Source organism: Pleurodeles waltl, chromosome 9, assembly GCF_031143425.1.
Source record: "Pleurodeles waltl isolate 20211129_DDA chromosome 9, aPleWal1.hap1.20221129, whole genome shotgun sequence".
In the NCBI taxonomy this organism is placed as follows: Eukaryota; Metazoa; Chordata; class Amphibia; order Caudata; family Salamandridae; genus Pleurodeles; species Pleurodeles waltl.
The window spans coordinates 58,275,947-58,300,540 of NC_090448.1; the positions used below are offsets into that span (position 1 = coordinate 58,275,947).

General features: G+C 46.8%; 1 protein-coding gene across 4 annotated transcripts in view; it reads right to left on the bottom strand.

Moving 5' to 3' along the window:
• Positions 1 to 24,594, bottom strand: part of SLC41A3 (solute carrier family 41 member 3) — a 283,615-nt gene that overhangs the window by 15,542 nt on the left and 243,479 nt on the right. For all 4 annotated transcript variants that reach the window (XM_069206274.1, XM_069206276.1, XM_069206275.1 and 1 more), the window contains 2 exons: positions 10,621 to 10,755; positions 1,094 to 1,242 (listed from right to left, as the gene is read on the bottom strand). In XM_069206274.1, coding sequence (XP_069062375.1) covers positions 1,094 to 1,242; positions 10,621 to 10,755 — 284 coding nt within the window. The remainder of the gene's footprint in view (positions 1 to 1,093; positions 1,243 to 10,620; positions 10,756 to 24,594) is intronic.

Here is a 24,594-nt window from a genome sequence, read left to right on the forward strand (position 1 = left end):
ACAGATAAGCACTCCCCTTACCATCTGCCTGCACAAGGCAATAAAGCATATGAAGATTGATTGCCTTAAAGTTATGATGTGGACAGAACCCACATTGGCAATACTTCAAAATGTAGAAACAATAAGTATTGGCTAGGAAGGACAGATTTTGTTAATTCTGGCTTAGCCACAGATTAAGAAGTGCAGAGGAATGCAGAAGTATTTGAAGACATAAAAGAAGCTGTCCTTCGGAGAAGAAGTGTATTCATGCCTAACTACACTGAACATCATAAAGACAAATCAGAGCTCACAAAACACGTATTTCGTTTATGTAGAAATTGGGTTTATGTTTCAGTAATAGTTGTGTTCTGCATACCTTAACTAATATCAACATACTGCCAGATAGTTTGTAACAGTTATTCAAGACTGGCAATTTAACATATATTTTGAAAACAAAGGCCCAAATTTAAGAGGGCATAGCGCCTCCTTGCGCTACATTAGCGTAATTTTTTATGACACTAATGTGGCTCAGCAAGGCCAAATTCGCTGCACAAGATTTACAAAGTGGTGCAATGCATGCTTTGTGCAACTTTGTAACCCCTTGTGCCGCAGTAGGCGTAATGTATGCAAAGGGGGCATTCCCCTGTTAGGGAGACCGCAAAAATGGAGCAGTGGAATCTATGAGATTGCACTGCGTCACTTTTTGCTGCATTTTTTAATGCCTGCACAGAGCAGGTGTTAAAAGGAGGCACACAATTATTTATAATGGGCCTCCATTTACTTTGCAGGATTAGCGCAAAAATGTTTGGCGCTAATCCTGCAAAGTACAACAATAGCATAATTTTTTTTTACGCTATTGTACCTAACCTGCGCCAAGGTGCACTGTATGTTTAATATGGCGCACACATGGTGGCGTTAGGGGGCACTAAAAGGCACAAGAAAAGTGGTGCTGCATATAATGCAGCACCACTTTTCTTAAATTTGGGCTAAAATGTGCAACTCATAAAGTCACTTTAAACCCCTCAACAGACATCTTTCTGATGCACTTATCACTAACTGAAGTGGACAGTCTGTCACAGATAATAGTTACTAAAATAGCTGTAAGACAACTTACCTGCAGCAAAGCAGCAGCGAGGTAAAACATTACAAATGTGAAGGTAATGGCGGCATGTCCTCCCTGCAACAAGTTAATTGTATAAAGGAAAGTGAGGTGCCCTGGGATGACAAGTAGAAATAGGACTCGAGCAGACGTGGAATTTACACCTAGGTAGAGAAGAACAAAGGAAAGTTACTAAGTATCATAAATTCAGTAATCCATAACATATTGGTTCCACTATACTGCAACTAGAAGGAACTTAGGGCACATGATTCAAGGACTTGAAATTGCAAATAAATAACGTTTGGAAAAGAGTACCATGCTTGGATGAGACAGCCTCGCCACTGCCCACCCCGAAATATAAATCATTAATTCATTCTCTATTCTGTTAAAAATGCCGACTGGTCAGATGCAACTAGTTGTAAACTAGTCCACAATAGAAGGTACGTTAGTAATATCAGCCAGGCGTGGCTCCTCCTCTAGGGTGGAGGAGGGTAGGCCCCCCCACACCAGCAGCAGCAGCTGCAAACCTTTGATAATAAACTATGTATTAAAAGGGGTGGGGCCACAGACTGTGACGAGCACTGAGGGGGAGTGCACAGCACTCCCCCTCATTACACATGTGTGTTTGGCCGGCCATTTCAGGCCGGCCAAACACACATGTGCAGTAGGCTCTCTCCAGCCCGGCACTGTGTTGCCGAGCTGAAGAGAGCAGGCCTAGGCTCCCAGTTTGCAGTAAGCAGTGTCAGGATGGCCGCAGGGCAGGCTGGAAGCCTGTTCCTGCAGTCGAGGACGGAGGAGCGTAGCAGCGTAGCACGGTATTAAGGTAAGTTTTTAAAAATATATTTTTCAGCGCAACTTAACTCCATATTTATATTTTGATGCTATTGGAGTTAAAGTCATTTTTTGCCTACGGAAAACTATCTTGTGTCAATGAGATGTAAGGTAGGCGTTCCCGGGCAAAAAATGACTCTGAGGCACAGGTGCCTTATTTATCCTCCAGTGCAAAAATGGTGCATGGTAGGGAGGCGGACCTAAAAAATGGCACTAAGCTTGCTTAGTGCCATTATTTAGGCAGGCCTAAATAATGGCACTAAACTTACTTAGCACCATTATTCAACGCCTGGGTCAGGGGAGGCGGTAGGAGACCTGGGGCCTTTTTCCATGGTCAGAGACCATGGAAAGAGCCCACAGATGCCCTTCCCTAGCCCCAGGGACACCTCCACCCACACCAGAGGGACGGTGGAGGATGGGGGACCCCATCCCAGGGAAGTAGAGGTAAGTAAACATTTTTTTTTCCTGTAGGGCCATAGGGGGGCCTAACATGGCCCCTCCTACATGGCATTGGGCCCAACGACCAGGCCCAGGGGACATATGTTCCCTGGGCATGTCCATGGGGTGGCGGGCATGACTCCTGTCTTAACTTAGACAGGAGTCATGTCCATGGGGTTTTAACGTCAGAAAATGTAGCTAGTCTGGTTAGAGGCATTATTTATGCCTATGCCCATACTAGCGTCATCCTTTGATGCTAAACCCCCTGTTCCCCCTGTGCCTCTCCCACCCGGCTAACGTCCTTTTTTATGATGCTAGTTGGGCTTTACCGCCGGCTACCGTCATCCCATAAATATGACGCCCTGCTGGTGTCTTGGGATGGCGCTAGACGGCGTTATACTTTTTGACGCTAAACTGCGTTAGCGCAGTTTAGCTTTCAAAAAGTATAAATCAGGGCGAGAGTGCGGAAGTAGAAAAATATTGGGAGCAGAACAATTTCATCAAGAAGAGATGAATGTTAACAAGGATGTCTTCTAATCTAGACCATAATTCTAAAGGCATAAAAAGCCAAAGCTCAAAGGGAGATTTGGCAGATATTGGTAATGATTTTCTGCTTTCCTCTGAAAGGTAAATGGCAGCCATTCAGTTGGTTGGGGGCCCACGGGTGTGGGGTCAGAGGGACTACACCGCAAGGCAAATCAATCCTGGTGGGGCTGGGTAGCACCTCTGCCAACACCTGCTGCTGATCAAAGTTTTCCTGAGTGTGGATACACACCCTGTGAAAACTGATCTAGTGTTTCCAGCCTCAGAGTTACTGTGTTTGATAATGACATGCCTGGTGATCCTGGGATCAGAAACACAGAGGCACTTGGAATTGCCTAAAGCGCTATTCCATCTTTCATGTCCTTGGGATATTGCTCAAGGCAACATGTATTGAGACCCTAGATATCTGAAACCTATGCTGAATTTCTCCACGTCCTAAAGACAGGGACACCGAACCAATTTAGAAAAGGAATGGTCAATTTACACTCACAGAAGTACTATTCCTCATTGGTGTCTATTATCCACTTTCATTGTAGTCAGAAGTATACCTGACTGAAATATTGTGTCAGTCTCAGTCAACGCATTTTGCCCAATCACTGGTTTTCTCAAAATACACTTCTTCAAAGGACAAACTTAATTAATAGTGAAGGCAGCCGGATGCATATATGCTGTTAGATGCATCCATATGAGTACTTCAGATGTCCAGGCCGTGTTCGGCAACAAAGACACATCCCAGGTTAGTGGTGTATTTCTGAGAAACTATATTGCTGGTCTGGTGGATTCACATATTCAAAGTCTCGATGCTTGGATATTGCCTATATTGATTTATGCTCTGAGAAAGCCCTTGGTTGGGTGAAACGCGTTGAATGTGGTATTGGCTGAACTGGAGAAGAATAAAAGAATGCAAAGAAATGAAAATGTCACTTACCCAGTGTACATCTGTTCGTGGCATCAGTCGCTGTAGATTCGCATGTTTTGCATAGCTCGCCATCTGGTGTTGGGCCGGAGTGTTACAAGTTGTTTTTCTTCGAAGAAGTCTTTCGAGTCACGGGACCGAGTGACTCCTCCTTTTGTCTCCATTGCGCATGGGCGTCAACTCCATCTTCGATTGTTTTTCCCCGCAGAGGGTGAGGTAGGAGTTGAATTGTAGTAATAGTGCCCATGCAATGGAGTGACTAAGTATGTACCTATTTAAGGTTGAGATGATACATATACAAATAGTTGAAGGTAACTTCCAAACTGCTACAGGCTCCCGGGGAGGCGGGTGGGCACATGCGAATCTACAGCGACTGATGCCACGAACAGATGTACACTGGGTAAGTGACATTTTCAGTTCGATGGCATCTGTCGCTGTAGATACGCATGTTTTGCATAGACTAGTAAGCAGTTATCTCCCCAAAAGCGGTGTCTCAGCCTGTAGGAGTGGAAGTAGTTTGAAATAATGTTCTTAATACGCTTGACCTACTGTGGCTTGTTGTGCGGATAACACGTCTACACAGTAGTGCTTGGTGAATGTGTGAGGCGTAGACCATGTGGCTGCCTTACATATTTCTTGCATTGGGATGTTTCCTAGAAAGGCCATGGTAGCACCTTTCTTTCTGGTTGAGTGTGCCCTTGGTGTAATGGGCAGCTGTCGTTTAGCTTTAAGGTAGCAGATTTGGATGCATTTAACTATCCATCTGGCTATACCTTGTTTTGATATTGGGTTTCCTGCATGAGGTTTTTGAAATGCAATAAATAGTTGTTTAGTCTTTCTGATGTTCTTTGTTCTGTCAATGTAATACATTAATGCTCTTTTGACATCTAATGTATGTAGTGCCCTTTCAGCTACGGTATCTGGCTGTGGAAAGAACACTGGAAGTTCCACTGTTTGATTTAGATGGAACGGTGAAATAACCTTTGGCAAAAATTTAGGATTAGTCCTTAGGACGACCTTATTCTTGTGTAGTTGTATAAAAGGTTCTTGTATTGTAAACGCCTGAATCTCGCTTACTCTTCTTAGGGAAGTAATGGCGATGAGAAATGCAACCTTCCAGGTTAGGAACTGTATTTCGCAGGAGTGCATGGGTTCAAAAGGTGGACCCATAAGTCTAGTTAGGACAACATTTAGGTTCCATGAAGGAACAGGTGGTGTTCTTGGTGGTATAATTCTCCTAAGGCCCTCCATGAATGCTTTAATGACTGGTATCTTATATAGGGAAGTTGAATAGGTAGTCTGCAGGTATGCAGATATTGCTGCAAGGTGTATTTTAATGGAAGAGAAAAGCCAGGTTAGATTTTTGTAAGTGAAGCAAGTAACCCACTACATGTTCTGGAGTTGTGTGTAATGGTTGTATTTGATTAATATGGCAGTAGCAAACAAACCTCTTCCATTTACTTGCATAGCAGTGCCTGGTGGATGGCCTTCTGGCTTGCTTTATGACTTCCATACATTCTTGGGTAAGTTGTAAGTGCCCGAATTCTAGGATTTCAGGAGCCAGATTGCTAGATTCAGCGATGCTGGATCTGGGTGTCTGATCGTTTGGTTGTGTTGTGTCAACAGATCTGGCCTGTTGGGCAATTTGATGTAGGGTACTACTGATAGGTCTAGCAGCGTTGTGTACCAGGGTTGCCTTGCCCAAGTTGGTGCTATTAATATGAGTTTGAGTTTGTTTTGACTGAGTTTGTTTACCAGGTAAGGAAGGAAAGGGAGAGGAGGAAAAGCGTAAGCAAATATCCCTGACCAGTTCACCATAGGGCATTGCCTTGGGACTGTTTGTGTGGGTATCTGGATGCGAAGTTTTGGCATTTGGCGTTCTCCTTCGTCGCAAATAAGTCTATTTGAGGTGTTCCCCAGAGTTTGAAATAGGTGTTCAGAATTTGGGGGTGAATTTCCCATTCCTGGACCTGTTGGTGATCTCGAGAGAGATTGTCTGCGAGTTGATTTTGGATCCCTGGTATAAATTGTGCTATTAGGCGAATTTGGTTGTGAATTGCCCAACGCCAAATTTTTTGTGCTAGCAGGCTTAACTGCGTGGAGTGCGTCCCCCCTTGCTTGTTTAGATAATACATTGTTGTCATGTTGTCTGTCTTGACGAGAATGTATTTGTGAACTATTATTGGTTGGAAAGCTTTTAGTGCTTGAAAAACTGCTAGAAGTTCTAGGTGATTTATATGCAGTTTTGTTTGATGTACGTTCCATTGTCCTTGTATGCTGTGTTGATCGAGGTGTGCTCCCCACCCTGTCATGGAAGCATCTGTTGTTATTACGTATTGTGGCACTGGGTCTTGGAAAGGCCGCCCTTTGTTTAAATTTATGTTGTTCCCCACAGAAGCGAGAGGTAAGTTTGGCGGTCTATTAACACCAGATCTAGAAGATGACCCTGTGCTTGAGACCACTGTGATGCTAGGCACTGTTGTAAGGGCCTAATGTGCAGTCTTGCGTTTGGGACAATGGCTATGCATGAAGACATCATGCCTAGGAGTTGTAATATCATCTTTGCTTGTATCTTTTGTGTTGGATACATGCGTTGTATGATGGTGTTGAAATTTTGAATTCTTTGGGGACTTGGAGTGGCTACTCCTTTTGTTGTGTCTATTACGGCTCCTAGGTATTGTTGTACCTTGCACGGCAGAATGTTGGATTTCGTGAAGTTGACGGTGAACCCTAGTTTGAAGAGGGTTTGTATGATCTGATTTGTGTGATTTGAGCACTCTATTAACGAATGGGCCTTGATTAGCCAGTCGTCTAGATATGGGAACACATGTATTTGCTGCCTTCTGATGTGTGCAGCGACTACCGCTAGACATTTGGTAAAGACTCTTGGTGCGGTTGTTAATCCGAAAGGCAGTACCTTGAATTGGTAATGTATTCCTTTGAATACAAACCTTAGGTATTTCCTGTGCGATGGGTGTATTGGTATATGGAAATACGCGTCCTTGAGGTCTAAAGTTGTCATGTAGTCGTGTAGTTTTAGCAATGGTAATACTTCTTGTAGTGTGACCATGTGAAAGTGGTCTGATTTGATGAATGTGTTCACTATTCTGAGGTCTAGGATTGGTCTCAGCGTTTTGTCCTTCTTTGGTATCAGAAAGTACAGTGAGTAAACTCCTGTGTTTATTTGTGTGTTTGGCACTAATTCGATTGCATTCTTTTGCAATAGTGCCTGCACTTCTATCTCCAGGAGATTGGAATGATGTTTTGTCAAATTTTGTGCTTTTGGTGGTATGTTTGGGGGGAATTGTAGAAATTCTATGCAATAACCATGTTGGATAATTGCTAGAACCCAAGTGTCTGTAGTGATTTCCTCCCATGCTTTGTAATAATAACTTATTCTTCCCCCCACTGGTGTTGTGTGGAGGGGGTGAGTGACATGTGAGTCACTGCTTAGTAGTAGGGGTTTTGGGGCTTTGAAATTTTCCTCTATTCCTAGGGAATTGCCCTCCTCTATATTGTCCCCGAAAACCTCCTCTGTACTGTCCCTGGTAACTGGACGGTGTTGCCTGTGAGGTGCTGGCTTGTGTGCTCTGACCCCGAAACCCCCCTCTAAAGGGTGTTTTATGGAATGTGCTGTAATTCCCTCTGCTCTGCGGGGAGTAGAGTGCGCCCATGGCTTTAGCAGTGTCCGTGTCTTTTTTGAGTTTCTCAATCGCTGTGTCCACTTCTGGACCGAACAGTTCTTTTTCGTTAAAAGGCATATTGAGAACTGCTTGCTGAATCTCTGGTTTAAATCCAGACGTTCGGAGCCATGCATGCCTTCTGATAGTTACAGATGTATTAATTGTCCGTGCAGCTGTATCTGCAGTGTCCATGGAGGAGCGGATTTGGTTGTTGGAAATGGTCTGTCCCTCCTCAACCACTTGTTTTGCCCTATTTTGTAGGTCCTTGGGCAGATGGTCAATGAGATGTTGCATCTCATCCCAATGGGCTCTGTCATAGCGCGCAAGTAGTGCCTGGGAGTTAGCGATGCGCCACTGGTTTGCAGCTTGTGCTGCGACTCTCTTACCAGCTGCATCGAACTTGCAGCTTTCTTTATCTGGGGGTGGTGCATCTCCAGATGTGTGGGAGTTGGCCCTTTTCCTAGCTGCTCCTACAACGACAGAGTCTGGTGGCAGCTGTGTAGTGATGAAAGCCGGGTCTGTAGGAGGCGCCTTATACTTTTTTTCCACTCTTGGTGTGATTGCCCTACTTTTGACCGGCTCCTTAAAGATTTCTTTTGCGTGCCGGAGCATACCAGGGAGCATAGGCAGGCTTTGGTAGGAGCTGTGGTTGGAGGAGAGTGTGTTGAATAAAAAGTCATCCTCGACCTGTTCTGAGTGGAGGCTTACATTGTGAAATTGTGCTGCTCTAGCCACCACTTGAGAATACGCAGTGCTGTCCTCTGGTGGAGATGGCTTCGTAGGGTATGCCTCCGGACTGTTATCTGACACTGGGGCGTCGTATAAGTCCCATGCGTCTTGATCTTGGTCACCCTGGCTCATGGTGGTGTGAGCTGGGGAATGTGATGGAGTTTGTGCTGGTGAGACGTTAATCACAGGTGGAGGAGAGGGTGGTGGGGTAACTTTTGTCACCACTTTTGTTTGTGGTGTTTGTTCAGTTTGGAACTCCAATCTTCTCTTTCTTCTAATAGGGGGAAGGGTGCTTATTTTTCCTGTCCCCTGCTGTATGAAAATACGCTTTTGCGTATGGTCTACATCAGTTGAGTGTAGCTCTTCCTCAAACCTATGCTTTTGCATTTGGGAGGTTAGCGAGTGCTCTTCTGTATAAGAGCCTGAAACTGGGTCGGTTGCAGTTTGTTTTGGCACCGAAACCCTGTCTGCATCTTTTTTCGGCTCCGAGGTGACTTTTTTCTTTTTCGGGGCCGAAACCTCTCGGCGTCGATCTTCTTCGGTGCCGCTGTCTCGGCGTCGAGCCGTGTCTACACCGGTATCTCGGTGTCGATGCTTGTCTCCAGCACTTTCTCGGTCCCGAGAAGGCTGCGTGCCGGTGTCTCGACCGGAGTCGGACGATCTCGGCACTGTTTGGGCCTTTTTCGGTGCCGACGGTCGGTCACCGAATTTATGGGTCGAGCCATGGCCTGGTGGCAGTGGCGTCCCCTGGGCCTTGTAAATCTTCTTCTGAGTGGTTTTCGACGTCTTACTCACGGTTTGTGTATCGTCGAATCCTTCGGAGTCTGATTCTTGGATCGAAAAGGTTCCCTCCTCTTCTTGTTCCTCGAACTCCCGGTGGGCTGTCGGCGAGGACGCCATCTGAAGTCTTCTGGCTCGACGGTCTCGGAGTGTTTTTCGGGACCGGAACGCACGACAGGCCTCGCAGGTGTCTTCACTGTGCTCAGGTGACAGGCACAGGTTGCAGACCAAGTGTTGGTCTGTATAGGGGTATTTATTGTGGCATTTGGGACAGAAACGGAACGGGGTCTGTTCCATCGGCGTTCTTCTGCACGCGGTCGGGCCGACCAGGCCCCGACGGGGGATCGAAAAAATTACCCCGAAGGGCACCGGAGCTCTTCGATCTTAGACGCGGTGTTGAATCTAACTACGCCGATCCCGAACGCAACAATACCGACGAAAATCTTCCGAAATTAGCTATCTTTCCGTTCCGAAACTCGGAGCGACAGGAACACGTCCGAACCCGATGGCGGAAAAAAAACAATCGAAGATGGAGTCGACGCCCATGCGCAATGGAGACAAAAGGGGGAGTCACTCGGTCCCGTGACTCGAAAGACTTCTTCGAAGAAAAACAACTTGTAACACTCCGGCCCAACACCAGATGGCGAGCTATGCAAAACATGCGTATCTACAGCGACAGATGCCATCAAACATAAGAATTTCATTTAATTGTTGCCATGTATATTGGCGTGTACATCCGGTTCCATCTGTATGTCCTTGTTTACTATCTGTTTATGTTGCCTCTCTAATGGTAAAAAACTGTCTAATGTTGGGCCATCTGGTAGCTGGTCTATAGAGGTGGGCAACAGGTGTTCTGTACTTAGTGGTTACTACAAGTGATGCAGTAAGGAATCCCTAGCTGCCAGCATTTGTGACGTGTTAGAAACTTACAAGATAAATCAAACCTTGGTACGCCTGCATTCCGCCACTGCGGACACAAACTTTGGGATAACATGGACATTTGACCAGTAAAAAGAAGAAAGATGTTGCCACGATATGAAAAGTGAAAGGCATGTTCCCGTGCATCTCTTTCTGGATGAAGACTTGACCTGTGCCTCCTCTCGTCTTTCAGAAAGGCAGTTCTCCTTATGTTAGAACTAAACAGAAAACCCTAGAAAAGGTTTCTTCACTGAATTATATAGTATTAACACACTTTTTTTATGCTGGTTAAATATTCTTTCTCTATCCATGCGAACATTAAAAAGGGTCTTAAGACTACCTTGCCCCTGTGGTCATTGTTTATGGTAAATAAGTGTGTGGTACAAAAATTTAATGTGTGTACTGATTCAACTTGTGAAGAAGAAATCCTGGGATCTGACTGTATTTTAAGTTCCAACATCTAAATGTTTAAATTTGCAGGGCCTTCTTATCTCTCAAGACTTAACATCAGAGATGAGCTAAGTCCATAATTTAGCAATGTGAAATGGGATGGAGTACAAGCAAAATGGATGTGGAAAGAGGAGAAGAAAATGGCCACAATAAGAAAGTAACCCAAACTGAGGAAGTAAACACAAAACTGGCATTCTCAGCAAGAAGTTCAATGATCTTAACTCTGAGTCGAAATTTTAAAACCTGTTTCTTACCTGAAAAGAAGAATGTGGTGCAAGGATTGGGCCAATGTTGCCTCATCTTGTATGGCAACACACCAGGCATACTCCAGAAATGCAGGAATGTGGATATACGACTGGCTTGAATGGCTACGAGATTGCCAGCAACGCCTGTGGGTTGAATTTTACATATTAGTATCATGTGGTATGTTTTAATAATCTTAAATCGAATATCATACATTTTACATTTTAGAACCATCGCTGAGTAGGTTTTACTTGGCATGGAATTCACAAAGAAACAAACATGCTGCAATAAAGCGAATTAATGAGCTAAACAACATTTTCTATTTTTAAATATCCTAATATAAATCTTGCTTACAACGTTACAATTACAGGCATTTTAAAAAGTAATTTGACATAACAGGTCAACTGCATAGACCTTGTTCTACAGTTATGTTCCTTGAATTTGAGTCGTAGAATACGTTTTTGTTGATTTACAAACAAATTCAGTTTAATCAAAATGTATCACATTATCATCACACACAGTTTATACAGACATAATCCGTTTCTTGTTTGTGTCATTATACATTAAGGGCCTGACTCACAAAGGTACATTTACAAGTTGTGAACGTTTATGCTTTTTCAGTATTCACAAAACCATATTTTAAAAGTAAGTTTACAAGTGCTGAGACTCCGCAGTCGGGGAGCAGAACTCTGCACATAAAAACATAGAATAGTCCTAGCCGTTTGTGTGCAGAATTCTCGGACCTCGATGCGGAGTCTCTACAAGTGTAAACTCACTATTAAAACTACTATTAAAACTTCCTATTAAAACTATTTTAATGCTAAGGATATGATTACGGAGACTGCGCAGTCAGGGTAGAGAACTCTGTCAGTGCTTAATTTGTAAATAAAAATATGCAGGTGCCCAAAGCCCTCCTCTTAAACATGCGGCTGCTGCACTTAAATGTGCGAACATGGAATACTTAGGCAGAGTAATCCTGAAGCCATCTCGGGTGTCTTCAATCCATATACAGCCCACTCCCTGCCCCTTCAGCTCACTCTTGCAGCTTTCTGTTTTCTCTCATTGTGAAGCTTTTTCGTTTTTCTCTTCCTCCATCCGCAGTAAATGCTTGAGGTAGAAAAATAAGTGCCAGCCCTCAAAAATAAGTGCACCAGAAACAACAAGCACAAATTAAGTACTGCACTCTGTACATAAAACCACAGAGCAGCCCTAGCTTTATATGTGCGGAGTTCCCCGCCCCAAATGCAGCGTCTCCGCACTCGTAAACTTACTATTAAAATGCAATTTTGTGGATACTGAAAACAGCTGTAAGTGTAAGTTTACCTAAGTGAATCAGACCCTGCATCTTAAATTCTCAAGCAGGATTTAACTCTGTAGTCGGATGCAGAATTCACAATCACAATCCTGCTCTGATTTGTTTTCCAAATATGCAAAAAAAATCTTGCCCCCAATGTAACAAACTAGGGGCTCTCAGAATTTTGTATTGATAAGTAGATTATATGACACAGCTTATTAAAATTATAAACCTGGACTTTCAAAAAAGGTTTATACTCTCTCCCTAAGCATTTTCAATCTTAACCCAAGAAGGCCATCAGTGCTGACATGTTCTTTAATTGGTCTACTAACTTTCACGCAATCAAGTTAGATCATCTGTTTTATGGCTGGCTACCAAATTTTCTTGATGGCTAGGGTCATCAAACAAATATATAAATCTCAAACAGCATGTTAATTCCAACTTTCCAATGCTAAAGTTCAGCTCCAATTAGGCCCTGCAGAAGTATTTTACTGAACTAGGCTTTAAGCAGCACTGAACCATATTTTTTAGCCAAACAACAGTTGCAAGACACTTTGGGCCTGATTACGGCCTGCTGTATTACAAGTTCCATTATATCCTATGGAACTTGTAAAACGGCGGGCAGGGTATTCGTCACGTTTGTGTCAGAGTATCCCATCCGCCAAGGTCATAATCAGGCCCTTTGTTTGAAATGCAGCAAAATAGGCCTCCCATTTCAGAATGTTAAAATACTCCTCCCAGGTTGGAAGGATCACAGAGTAACGTTTAAATATTTTAAAAAAAGCTCTCCTTTTTTTAAACATATGGAGTGTTTCCCAAAAGCAAACAGAGACTTTCCTTTTCCCCATAAATTTAAAGGTCTTGGAAGAGAATAGCGTGCCGTGCCTGACACACAAAAGCGAGAGGCGGTGAGTGGAGAAGAAACATGAACTCACCTCAGTAATGAAACATGCTACTAAGACACCTGTATCCCATTTCTGAATTTGTTCATGCGTCCACATCAATAAAGCAAAGTCTGTTAAAACCATGAGTTACTCCAATTTTTAAACCACAGGTGCTTATTCTCCAGAGTGACACATTGTGTTGTAATGCTTCATTAAAGGATTATCCCAAAGCACGTCACTGGTTTCCCCTTGCATCACAAATCAAATTCAAGACACTCTACAATTCCATAACACTATCTACACTGATACATTTATTTACTGTAGCACCACCTTCTCTGGCCACACCCACTCCACCCACAGCATGAAAGAACAAGTTATTTACTTTCAGTAATGTCTTATTTGGTAGACACTTTACCTACTCACAGATTCCTTACCTTAGAATATTCCCCAGGTGTCAGACTGAATCCGGAAACTTTTGGTGAGCAGTACCCATGTGCACTGGTAGGTGGCGTCATTAGGCTTTGTGTGGTATCAGAAGCATCTGCACCAGAAGTGAGATGTGTGGTGCCTATATAGACATCACCCCAGCGTGCTGACCTCAGTTTCTTTTGTGAATCTCCAAGCCAGAAGTGCAGAGCCACAAGGAACACTGACCACTGGTGTGCGAAGCTAGGGAACTTAGAATGGATAATCCTTAACACTATAATCCGGTGACAGAGCGCGGAGGATGGGAGGGTTGGTAAGGAATATGTGGTTAGCTAGAATTTCGACCAGATAAGGCTTTCCCGCAGGTAAATAACTTGTTCATATGCTAGAGACTTCTAGATGCAGATTCCTTACCTAGAAATAGTACCCAAACAATGCCTCCACAGAGGTGGGTCTGTGATACGGATTAGACCAAAAAGTCTACTGAACAGGCAAAATGACCATCACATCAAACCTGACGGTTTAAGTAGCAGTGTTTTGTAAACGTGTGCAAGGAAGCCCATTTTGCTGCTTGACAGATATTCAGGACAGGAACTCCACGGGCTAACATAGTTGTCGCAGCCTTTGCTCTGGTGGAAGGGGCTCACACACCCTCTGAGGGTTGCTTTTTGGCCAATGCGATGAAGATCTTGATGCAGAGAACTATCCATCACGAGATAGTCTGCTTCTGCACTGCCTTCCCTTTCTTGGCTCGACATACCTACCAAGGAGTTGATCGTCCACTTGGAACTCAAGAGTAAGGTCAAGGTAGAAGAACAATATTCTTTTGAGGTCCAGCCGGTAGAGTCTCTCCACTTCTTTAGTGGCATGAGGTGACCCACTAGAAATTGCTAAACTCAGAGAAGTTTCATACATTAGGAATACCGATTTCCTAATTGTGATTCGGATTCGACTGAAAACCCATTTGCCGCCATGACGGTCCGTCCGCCGTATTTATATGTTTTGTGGTCCCATACCTGAAAGCCTGCATTCGAACCGCCGTCTCCCCCAAGAAACAATGCCCGGGTCAACAATCCGACAGGGTTTTAGTGAATGCCAACGGGACCCCAGCCACCCTTTCCGCCAGGCAGATTTAGATGTGCCTTACCGCCAAACAAAATTGGCGGTCTGACCTCCACTTCTGAGTTGGCAGATTCACTTCTGTTTTTGACTGGACCCGACTAGACAACACCTGCCGTCGCTGCCACCAACCCACGGAGAAAACTTAAGCCCCGTCGCCAGACTCGAAGATAGGGACGCCACATTGCCAGGGTACATTACATGGGCACTGCACAGGAGTTCGTGACCACTGCAGGCATATACATGTCACTTTTTTTTTTTTAATCACTGTGACATGCATATGTCAGGGAGACAATTGTGTCACACATGGCTGGGGACACACTGCACAACATGCATATCGCACACATACACGTCATTGTGGTGTCAGTATTTATTGCCAAATGACTGCTGGCACCACAACAATGTACATTCACACTTGTAAGCGGTGTCCATGTGTGCGCATTGCAAGGGGACCTGTACTGGTAGGTCAGTGCCATCTGGTGTGTATGTGAGTCAGTACGTGTGTGTGTGTATTGGCTGGTTGAGGTGAAGGGAGCTGGAGTCGGTGGTGTGGTTGTGTCTGTATGTGTGTCACTTGCAAGTATGATAGATGTTGTGTATGTTGTGTTGCATTGTGACACATTCAAGTGAGTGTTGAAGTGTGGTGGACGTTGTCATGATGAATGTAGTGGTGCTTGTGTGTGAGTTTGTTTATGTAGATGGATGTGTAGTTGTGTTGTGGTTGTGTTATGTGTGGGAGCAGTGTCAATCATGTGTGTATGTTGTGTCATGGATGTATGTCAATGTGTGTTTTTAGCATGTATGTACTCTGTTGTGTTGGAACTGTAATGGATGATGTTGTGTTTGTGGTGGGTTGTGTGGTGTGTAGTGCAGGGGGACTCATATGGCTAAGGGAAAGTGTGTGTGTGTGTGTCACTTACCTCTATTTCATAGCCCCTGCCACTGTACACAGTCCACTTGATCCTGCTGCTGCCTCCCTCCGTCAGCAATCCGGCGCCAGTCCACAATCAATCAATCAAACAAATTTCTTAAGCGCACTACTCACCCGGTAGGGTCTCAAGGTGCTGAGGGGGGTGTTACTGCTCGAAAAGCCATGTTTTGAGGTGCTTTCTGAAGGTTAGGAGGTCCTGGGTCTTGCGTAGGTTGGTGGGGGGGGAGTTCCAGGTTTTGGCAGCGAAGTGGGAGAAGGATCTGCCGCCGGAGGTGGTGCGTTGGATGCGGGGGACTGTAGCAAGGGCGAGGTCGGTCGGAGCGGAGCTGTCGAGTTGGTTTGTGGAAGTTGATTCATTCGTTGAGGTAGGCCGGTCCGGTGTCGTGGAGGGCTTTGTGAGCGTAGACAAGGATTTTGAAAATGATCCTTTTGTTGATGGGCAGCCAGTGTAGGGATCTGAGGTGGGCGGAGATGTGTTCGTGGCGAGGGAGGTTGAGGATGAGACGTGCAGCTGCGTTCTGGATTCACTGGAGTTTTCTCTGAAGCTTGGCTGTGGTCCCTGCGTAGAGGGTGTTGCCATAGTCTAGTCTGCTGCTTATGAGGGCGTGGGTGACAGTTCTTCTTGTTTCTAAAGGAATCCATTTGAAAGTCTTGCATAGCATGCGAAGGGTGTTGAAGCAGGAGGATGATATGGCGTTGATTTGCTGAGTCAGTCCACTGCTTGTAGAGCTGTAACGTCTAAATACAGCAGAAAAACACCATTGACTTGACTGTCTTTTCGAGTCTGCCGCCGAAGTGGCTTGCCGGTAACACTGTCAAGCTCTAAATCAGGCCCTAAAATCCTGATGAATAGTTCCACAGAGCAAACACACCTGATACTTCTGTAAAAGGTGGAGACATATACTGTCTCTGCCTTTGTTTAACATTAGTGAACACCAAGCTCCTTACATTCCTATACTTTCCTGCTGTGCTCTACAGATGTGGAAGGCCATTCCAGAGAGTCGACAAATCTAAAAATGCTGATGTTGGCAGATATATGTAGGTGGCCCTGCTTCTCCATTTTAATGATTAAGTCTACTGCACAAATATGAAATTCACCGAAGTTGATTTTCTGGCGTGGTATTTTTCCCAGATTAGCCCTTTGAAGTCTAAGGTCACACTGCCACACTCACTTTATCTTTTGTTTCTGTGTCTTATGTTTTTAGGCTCTCCAAAGCTGCTTCATTCTTCCAGGTGTTGTCCAACTAACTCTGAAGCTCCATTATAATCTTCCTTCCCTTTACAAGAATTGCAGTGAATTCCTTACTTTGTTTTCCATTCAGGATGTCCCTCAAACTAAAATAAGGGTTTCATATCAACTTCAGATGTTGCTTTTTTCTTTCCTCAATGTTAAAGGTAAACGGTGTGTGGGGAGGGGGCATGGCTGGAGGAGTAAGATGGTGGCCGCATCTTAATAGAGCTTCTACTTGGTGGAGATAATCTGTTACCCATCCTGCCCTTATTCAGTGCCTTGGGGCCTCTGACAACGTGCTCAGACCCACATCCCTCCTTCAAGGACTTGAGTCCCAGGGGCCTGCCACAACCGCAGAGGCCGACACAAGTGGATGCCTGGGGAGGACTGGACCGGGCCTGTTGAAAAGGAGGAGCTGTGGGCGGTTCTGTGGCCAGATCTGGGGACCTGGAGGAGAGGGACACTCGCCCCCTCTCTCCTGGTGACAAAGAGGTGCTGGAGAGGGGGGTGAATCTTCGTTAGTGCTTACTCGCCTTCCCCCCCCCCACCCCATGTGCTCCAGAGCCATCAAAGCCAGATGCCCTCTGCATGGAGGGCAACCACATTTTAGAGAACCACCATGGACCCACAAAGACAGGGGCGGGACACTGCGTGTTGTGGATTATCACGGCAGCGGTGAGACCTGTGTGTTTCTTCTGAGGACACTGGGGACCAGGGCTTCATCCCCATCGTGCAGCGTGGCAAAACATAAGCTGCTAAGGATTGGTGAGCACCACTGTGCAGCAGTGTGTCTTGAATGGTCCTACAGACGGGGGATATACAAGGAGGCGGGGGGCAAAGGAGTGAGTCATGGGTGATCATGGGGCCCCCTCCTTTGCAGTTTCTGTAAATGGGCTGCCTCCTCCCCCCCATCCTGGTCTAAGGCAATCCCCCATGGATGTTCTGGGGGACCTAAGAGCGCGACTGAGGTTACCTCATGGTGGCCCCATGGGACAGCGTTGAAAGGGAGCACAGCGTGCAGCGGGTGATGGAGTGAGCCCCACTCCCCTCAATGGCTGTACTGAGAATAGGAACAAGGAGGACAGCAACACCGAGATGATCGGCAAGAGAAACTACAGCAAAATCCTTAAGCGAGGAGACCCTGGGCTACTCGTGCCGCTCCCCTGTGGGATGTCAGGCAGGCTCGGTTGGCCTGAAGACAAAGCCATGGCAAAGGACAAAGTGGCTCCCAAACAGAGCAAGCTCAATAAGTTAGTCGAGTCATTTTTGCACAGCTGCGGATCAGATGGCCCCTAAGTAGGAGGTGTTGTCATGGTGGGGATGCCCAAAACAAACGCTATTATCAAGAATGCGGCCATTTTGTATGCTATTCAAGCATCTAGACACTGAAGGCCAAAATTGGCAAGGTAGTTGCAGATGTTTTGCTCCTCCAATAGAACCTACTCAACATGATTGGTAGAGTGACTGAGGCTGAGAGCCGCATCCTGGCTCTTGAAGACATAGGCCGTCATTATGACGGCCTCCTGACTGCCAGGGCAAAGGTGGCGTTATAACCGCCGACTGGCTGACAATGTATACCACCACATTATGAGTGTGGCGGGTTTGCCGCTGGAAACCTGCCACATCACCACTTATACCGCCACAGCGGTATGAACCGTCAGGCCGGAGATGTTCATCTCTGACCTGGCGGGCCACAGAGTACCGCCGGTGGCATTATGACCCGGCCTACTGCCATGGTTTTCGAGGTGGTAGCACACCACAAAAACCATGGCGGTAGGGCTACCGGTGACAGGGAATTCCCTCCCTTTCACCAGTAGATGGCTCCCCCCCCCCAGCAACCACCTGATCCCCAACCCCAATACAAACACTAGCCCCTCACCTCCCTAGATCCATGCACTAATCCCCACACCCCCGATCCATACACTAATGCCCCCACCCCGATCCATACACTAACCCCCCCACCCTGATCAATGCACTAATCCCCCCACCCCGATCCATACACTAACCCCCCACTCCTGATCCATGCACACACCTGCAGGCACGCACACACTCACACACATTCACTCATACAAACTCACGCTCATCCATATACGCATTCACTCACACATACACTCATTCAAGCATGCATACACACAGACATGCAAACACGCACTCTGGCATGCATACAGTCATCCAAACACGCACTCACTTCAACATCCACACATGCATTCACTCACACATACTCACACGCATTCAAGCACGCATACACACAGACAACCAAACATGCATTCACACACGCATACATACATTCATACACACACACAGACACCACACACTCACACACAACACCCCCAATCCCCTACCACCCGCCCCTGTCAGACACCCGACTTACCTTGTCCGGCAAGGAGGTCGTCCGGCAGGGAACAGGAAGGGGCACAGCCACCGCCGGCAGCACCCCGCCAGCAGGATACCGCCAGGCCATATCATGGGCCATAATATGGCAGGCGATGTCCTACTGGTGGGGTGGTGCAGGTGGTAGCAACACCAGGGTACCACCGCCCGCCAGCATGGCTACTGCTGGATTTCTGCCCTGATTGTGGCGGGAGGAAGACTGCCAGCACTGGCAGTCTTCTGGTGCCCGTGGCATTGGCGGTATTGGAAAAATACCACTGATGTCATAATGAGGGTCATAGTAACTAAGCTGCAGCAGACAGTCCGCAAACTGCAGTTGGCAGGGATCAAGATGGCGCAGAGGGTCGAGGATGCGGAAGGTCGGTCCCACCGCAATAACATGCACTTTGTGGGCTTGACGGAGGGAGCTAAGAGAGAAAACCAGGAGATTTCCTTGAGATCAGGCTTCGCAGCTTCTTCCCCAGATATGAATTATCCCCACACCACCCTGTAGTGACTTCTGCTTGAGACACCATTGCCTGGTTTCTTAACCCTGGGGCAGGGACTATGCACAGCAAGACACCTGGGTGCAACTTCTTAGGAGTCCTCAAAGGTTCTCATATTTCTGGATTATACCAGACTGGTCCAGACTAAGCAGAAGTCCTTTAAAGCAGAAGCTCAGACCAACAAACATCAAGTACATGCTCCTGTTCCCGGCTAAACTAAAGGTATTCTTACAGGGCAAGTCCCTACTCTTTGACTACCCGGACAGGGTATGGGAGTGGGTCGTGGATCACCCCTCAGGGATTATGGCCCTATGCCACTATCGAAAGAGGGAGATCTGATGGGGGCAAAGGAGTGGTGCTCTGCCAGAGCCATCCCAAGGAGATACTGCAACTCTTAAAAAAGGATCTTGAGATGGAGATAACGTTTTCGGCAGGACACCCATGTTACCTCCCGGGCTCAGACTACATCTGACACTGATGAGGGCCGGGACTCCTCTTGGCCCCGGCTGGGAATGAATACAGATGATACATCTTTATACATGCCTGCTCAGGGCAACAATAGTTCACATTGGCGGTCCCCCGAAGTTCCTTTATTTCGTTTAGAGGTTGTTTTTGATGTTGGGGCGACAGATGCTACCGGGTGGGAAGTATATGGTGAGAGAGTAGTTGGGTATCAAGTTTTATTTTCTGTTTACATGTTTTGTTACATTTATGTGTTGAAAAAGGATATCAACAGTATCTTCCTCATGGGCAACCCATGCCTGCAGACCTCCAGTCAAACACTAAAATGCGCCCCTATCTCAAGATACTGAGCTGGAACATCAATGGTCCCTTAAACAAGATTAAGAGGGGCCAGAGGTATGTGAAAAAATTGGCCTCCGCTATTCTCTTCCTTCAAGAAACGCACCTAATGGGTTCCTGCTGCCCCTCCTTAGGCAGATATGGTTACACAAGGGTATTTAAAGCTCGGTTCCCTAGGGGGGGCATAGGAAGTGGCAGTCCTTATACACAAGACACCACTGGGCCTCTTTGTGCTCCTAAGGAGCACCCTAAAGGGGAATCCCTGGTTTCTAGGAAGCATAGATGTTCTCCCCTGCCCCGATCAACAACTTGCCACAGAACTTGCCTAGGGTGCTGCCCTACACCCAATCCAGGGCCCTGTTGTTGGGGGACACTTTAATGAGATCATGAATAGATTCTTAAACACATCAACTGCCCTGACCTTGAGACCTCTGACTCTCAGCAGGGCAGGAGCCGCCCTGGGACTCAAAGATACAAGGTGCCACTGACACTCACATGAGAAATCATACACCCATTGTCCAGCCTCACACAAGATCCACTCTATACTGGACTATTTCTTTATGCCTGTGGACTTGTTACCTTTGGTTGGGGGTGTCCATATACTTCCCTCTGCTCACTCACCAGTTGAGATCCAGCTTGGAGCAACTGGGTCTGGGGTGTCAAGTATCTGGCAGTTCAATTTCTGGTAGCATAGGGGGGATTCCCTGCTGGACCTACTTACGGTGGTTATAGCAGACTAATCTGGGATGAACCAGCACCCGGTGGAATCCCGGTCATCCTTTATGAGGCTTTTACGGTGGTGATCTAAGGCTAGATGTTTTCGGTGGTCCAGAGCGGAGAGGGAGCTAGAGATAGTCCTGCTCAAAAGCCAAATACTTGACCTAGAATGCTCTGTAATGTCAGGCTCCACTCCAGACACCACCTGGCACTCAGACGAGCTTCATGAAATGCTATGACAGAAATTCCTAGACACTGCTCGCACAGCCGGAGCACTCGTTAACTCCCACTTATACGAACAAGGCAATAAAGCTGGTAAACTGATTTACTGTCTGTCCCAGATACAGGAAGGACCCCAAATCTAAACCCAGAGAGGGACACTTGGTTTGTATCTTGACAGAGATTGCCAAAACCTTTGTGTGCTCCATAGTAGAGGTCTTGCCTGTATACCCACTTATGTGTGCACAGCAGAGAAACCTGGATGCTCAGCTGCCCCTCAAAAAAATTCAAGTAACAAGTGTTCTCTCCCTCAGGCAAAACACTGGGACCTAACAGCTTTCCCGTTGAATTCTAAAAGAGGTTCTTGTCCCTCATATCCCCACATCTCCTATATCTCTTTGTTAATATAGGTCGCACTGGCATACTCTCAGAGCACCTCAGGACTGCCACCATCACTACTATACTTAAATGCCACCAGCTGCCCAAACTATGTTAATCTCATAACTAATTTTCCTCCTGAATGTGGAATGTACACTTACGGCAAAAATATTGGACACTAGACCTGCGGGTGTTATCAAGTCACTAGTTCACGAGAACCACAAAGGCTTTATGCATGACAGAGGCATGCGTCACTGCCTGCATAGGCTTCAGGTTGCCCTTCCACAGTTAGACAGGCTGCAGGGGTTGGCGGCCCTGCTCCTAGTCAACTACGAGAAAGCTTTCAATACAGTACACTGGCACTTCTCCTCCACACATTTTACACAGCATAAACTTTGGGCAGAAATTCCTGACCTTGATAAAGGCTCTCTATGATTCCCCGTACGTGCAGGTGCGAGTTAACGGGGTGCATTCATCCTTGCTCCAGATTCAGTGAGGTACAAGGCATGATTACCCCCCCTTACCATTACTCTTCACCCTAGTAATAGAACCCCTTGTTCCATGGATCGGGTTCGACACTCAACTACAGGGCTTTCGTTTGAGGACTGATCATGAAACAAGAGTAGCGTTGTACGCAGATGATATGCTGTTGGACATACAGTCTCTGCAGACAAGTCTGCCCTGTTTGATCCAAATGTTGGACATCTATGGAGACACAAAGGGACTAAGGCCCTCATTCCGACCCTGGCGGTTTCAAACCGCCAGGGTGGAGGGCAACAGAAGCACTGCCAACAGGCTGGCGGTGCTTCCTGGGCTATTCTGACCGCGGCGGTAAAGCCGCGGTCAGAAAAGGGGAACCGGCGGTTTCCCGCCGGTTTTCCCCTGGCCCAGGGAATCCTCCATGGCGGCGCTGCTTGCAGCGCCGCCATGGGGATTCCGACCCCCTTCCCGCCAGCCTGTTCCTGGCGGTTTACACCGCCAGGAAGAGGCTGGCGGGAACGGGTGTCATGGGGCCCCTGGGGGCCCCTGCACTGCCCATGCCACTGGCATGGGCAGTGCAGGGGCCCCCTAACAGGGCCCCACAAAGATTTTCACTGTCTGCTTAGCAGACAGTGAAAATCGCGACGGGTGCTACTGCACCCGTCGCACCCCTGCAAATCCGCCGGCTCCATTCGGAGCCGGATTCCTCTTTGCAGGGGCTTTCCCGCTGGGCCGGCAGGCGATCTTCTGGAGATCGCCCGCCGGCCCAGCGGGAAAGTTAAAATGACCCGCGGTCATTTGACCGCGGTGCGGTCTTTGGGCGGTTTCCGCCCGGCGGGCGGCGGCCGCCGCCCGCCGGGGTCGGAATGACCCCCTAAGTGTTAATGGGGATAAGCCACGCTATATTCCACTGATGGGCCCAACCCCCTTATGGATGCTGGAAGCTCGACTACACATCACTCGGGAACTGGTCTGTTACTGCACATACATATTGCCTGAGATCCACAGATCACATGGGACCACAACATAGTCCCTATTATAAGGCGGGTGCACTGTGATTTGGACCTCTGGGCACACCTCCCACTTAATCTATTGGGCCGGGTGGCAGTCTATAAAGAGGATGGCTATCCACTACTATCTACATGTGCTACAAAACCATCATTCCCAGCCCTTCTTGGGGGAGACCCAATTTGCGGTGACAAAGTTCTATTGAGAGGCAAAGGACAGTTGGGTAGAATTAGAAAACTGCACAGCTCCGGTGTAAGTGGATGGCTTCAGAGCTCTGAATCTCAGCATATACTATTGGGCAGGACAGATGATCCTTTTGGAAGAGATACTCTTTTGCGATGCCCATGACTCCGCCTGGCACCAGAGCTCTCGACTACTGGGTTTTGCATAATTTGATCTACATGTCCCCCCCTGACCTCCCCCAGGTCTCCAGAACGAGTGTGATCTAAAGAAGCCCTAGCCTCTACCAAATGGCTGGGAAAAGTGACTATTCTCACCCCATTACGGGCAGGGTCACGGCTGAAACATGTCACTCAATAGGCAGCCTTTCGTGGGTGGGAACTAATTCGAATCTCAACGCTGGGCGACCTGTAGGGACACGATCTTATAGTGTCCTTTGAACATCTTAAGACAGTATTTGTGCTTCACTCCTGAAAATTCTTTAAGAAACTTCAGGTACAACATGCCCAAGATCTCCACAGAGAAGCCTTGGGGGCAGTCCCAGACTATAACCTCCTAGAGGCAAAGTTGGCACTGGGTCCAGTGGGACTGAAGGGCATCTCACAATTTTACAGCTCTTTGCTGCTCAATGCTCTAGCGCCCCTGACTACAGGAGGTGGGAGGAAGACGTTGGAGAACTGGAAGGCGATGATTGGCAGGAAGCCAAAATGGCATTGAGGCAACTGATCATCCAGGCCACTCTCAGACTATTACCGTTTAATTACTTTCATCATACATATTACAGGCCAAATCTGTTGTGGAAAATGGGGAGGGTCAAGTCACCACTCTGTGGGCACACAGAGACTCTGAAAGATCCTTTTTTCACCTCATATGGACATTTCCGGTCATAACTGCATACTGGAACGAAAGCTACACTAAAATCACACACCTCACTCAGGTTACAGAGAACATGGACCCAAAAGTTGCTCTCTTGGGGATAATGGAGGGTGGGGAGCACATTAGACATTGGCGCCTGCTTGTGGGTGCTAGGTCCTTGATAGCCACAAGAGACTTTGCTAGATATTGGCGGTCCCCACCCCCCCAGGGTAACGGCTTGATCTTTAGAGATAGACTACTGCTGCATGGCAGAATAAGAAGTTTATAGAGAGACTGCACCACTAAACATCGTAAGATGTGGTGGCTTTTAAAATCTGCACTCAATGGAGTTTAAGGTTTGCTTTGTTTTTTTTATCAGATACTGTGTCATGGGTACAATGTAAATTATGATCATTTGACACCTGGCCCGGGCAGCTACTGAATACTACTGCAGGTTTCACAAGCTATTGGCACCTCAATTGCTGGACCTTTACCTAGAAGCAGCAACTAACAGTGCATTTCCTAAAGGCCTAAATTTGGCAACCATAATGGTTGTATATAAAGCAGGACATCTCCCAATCGCTGC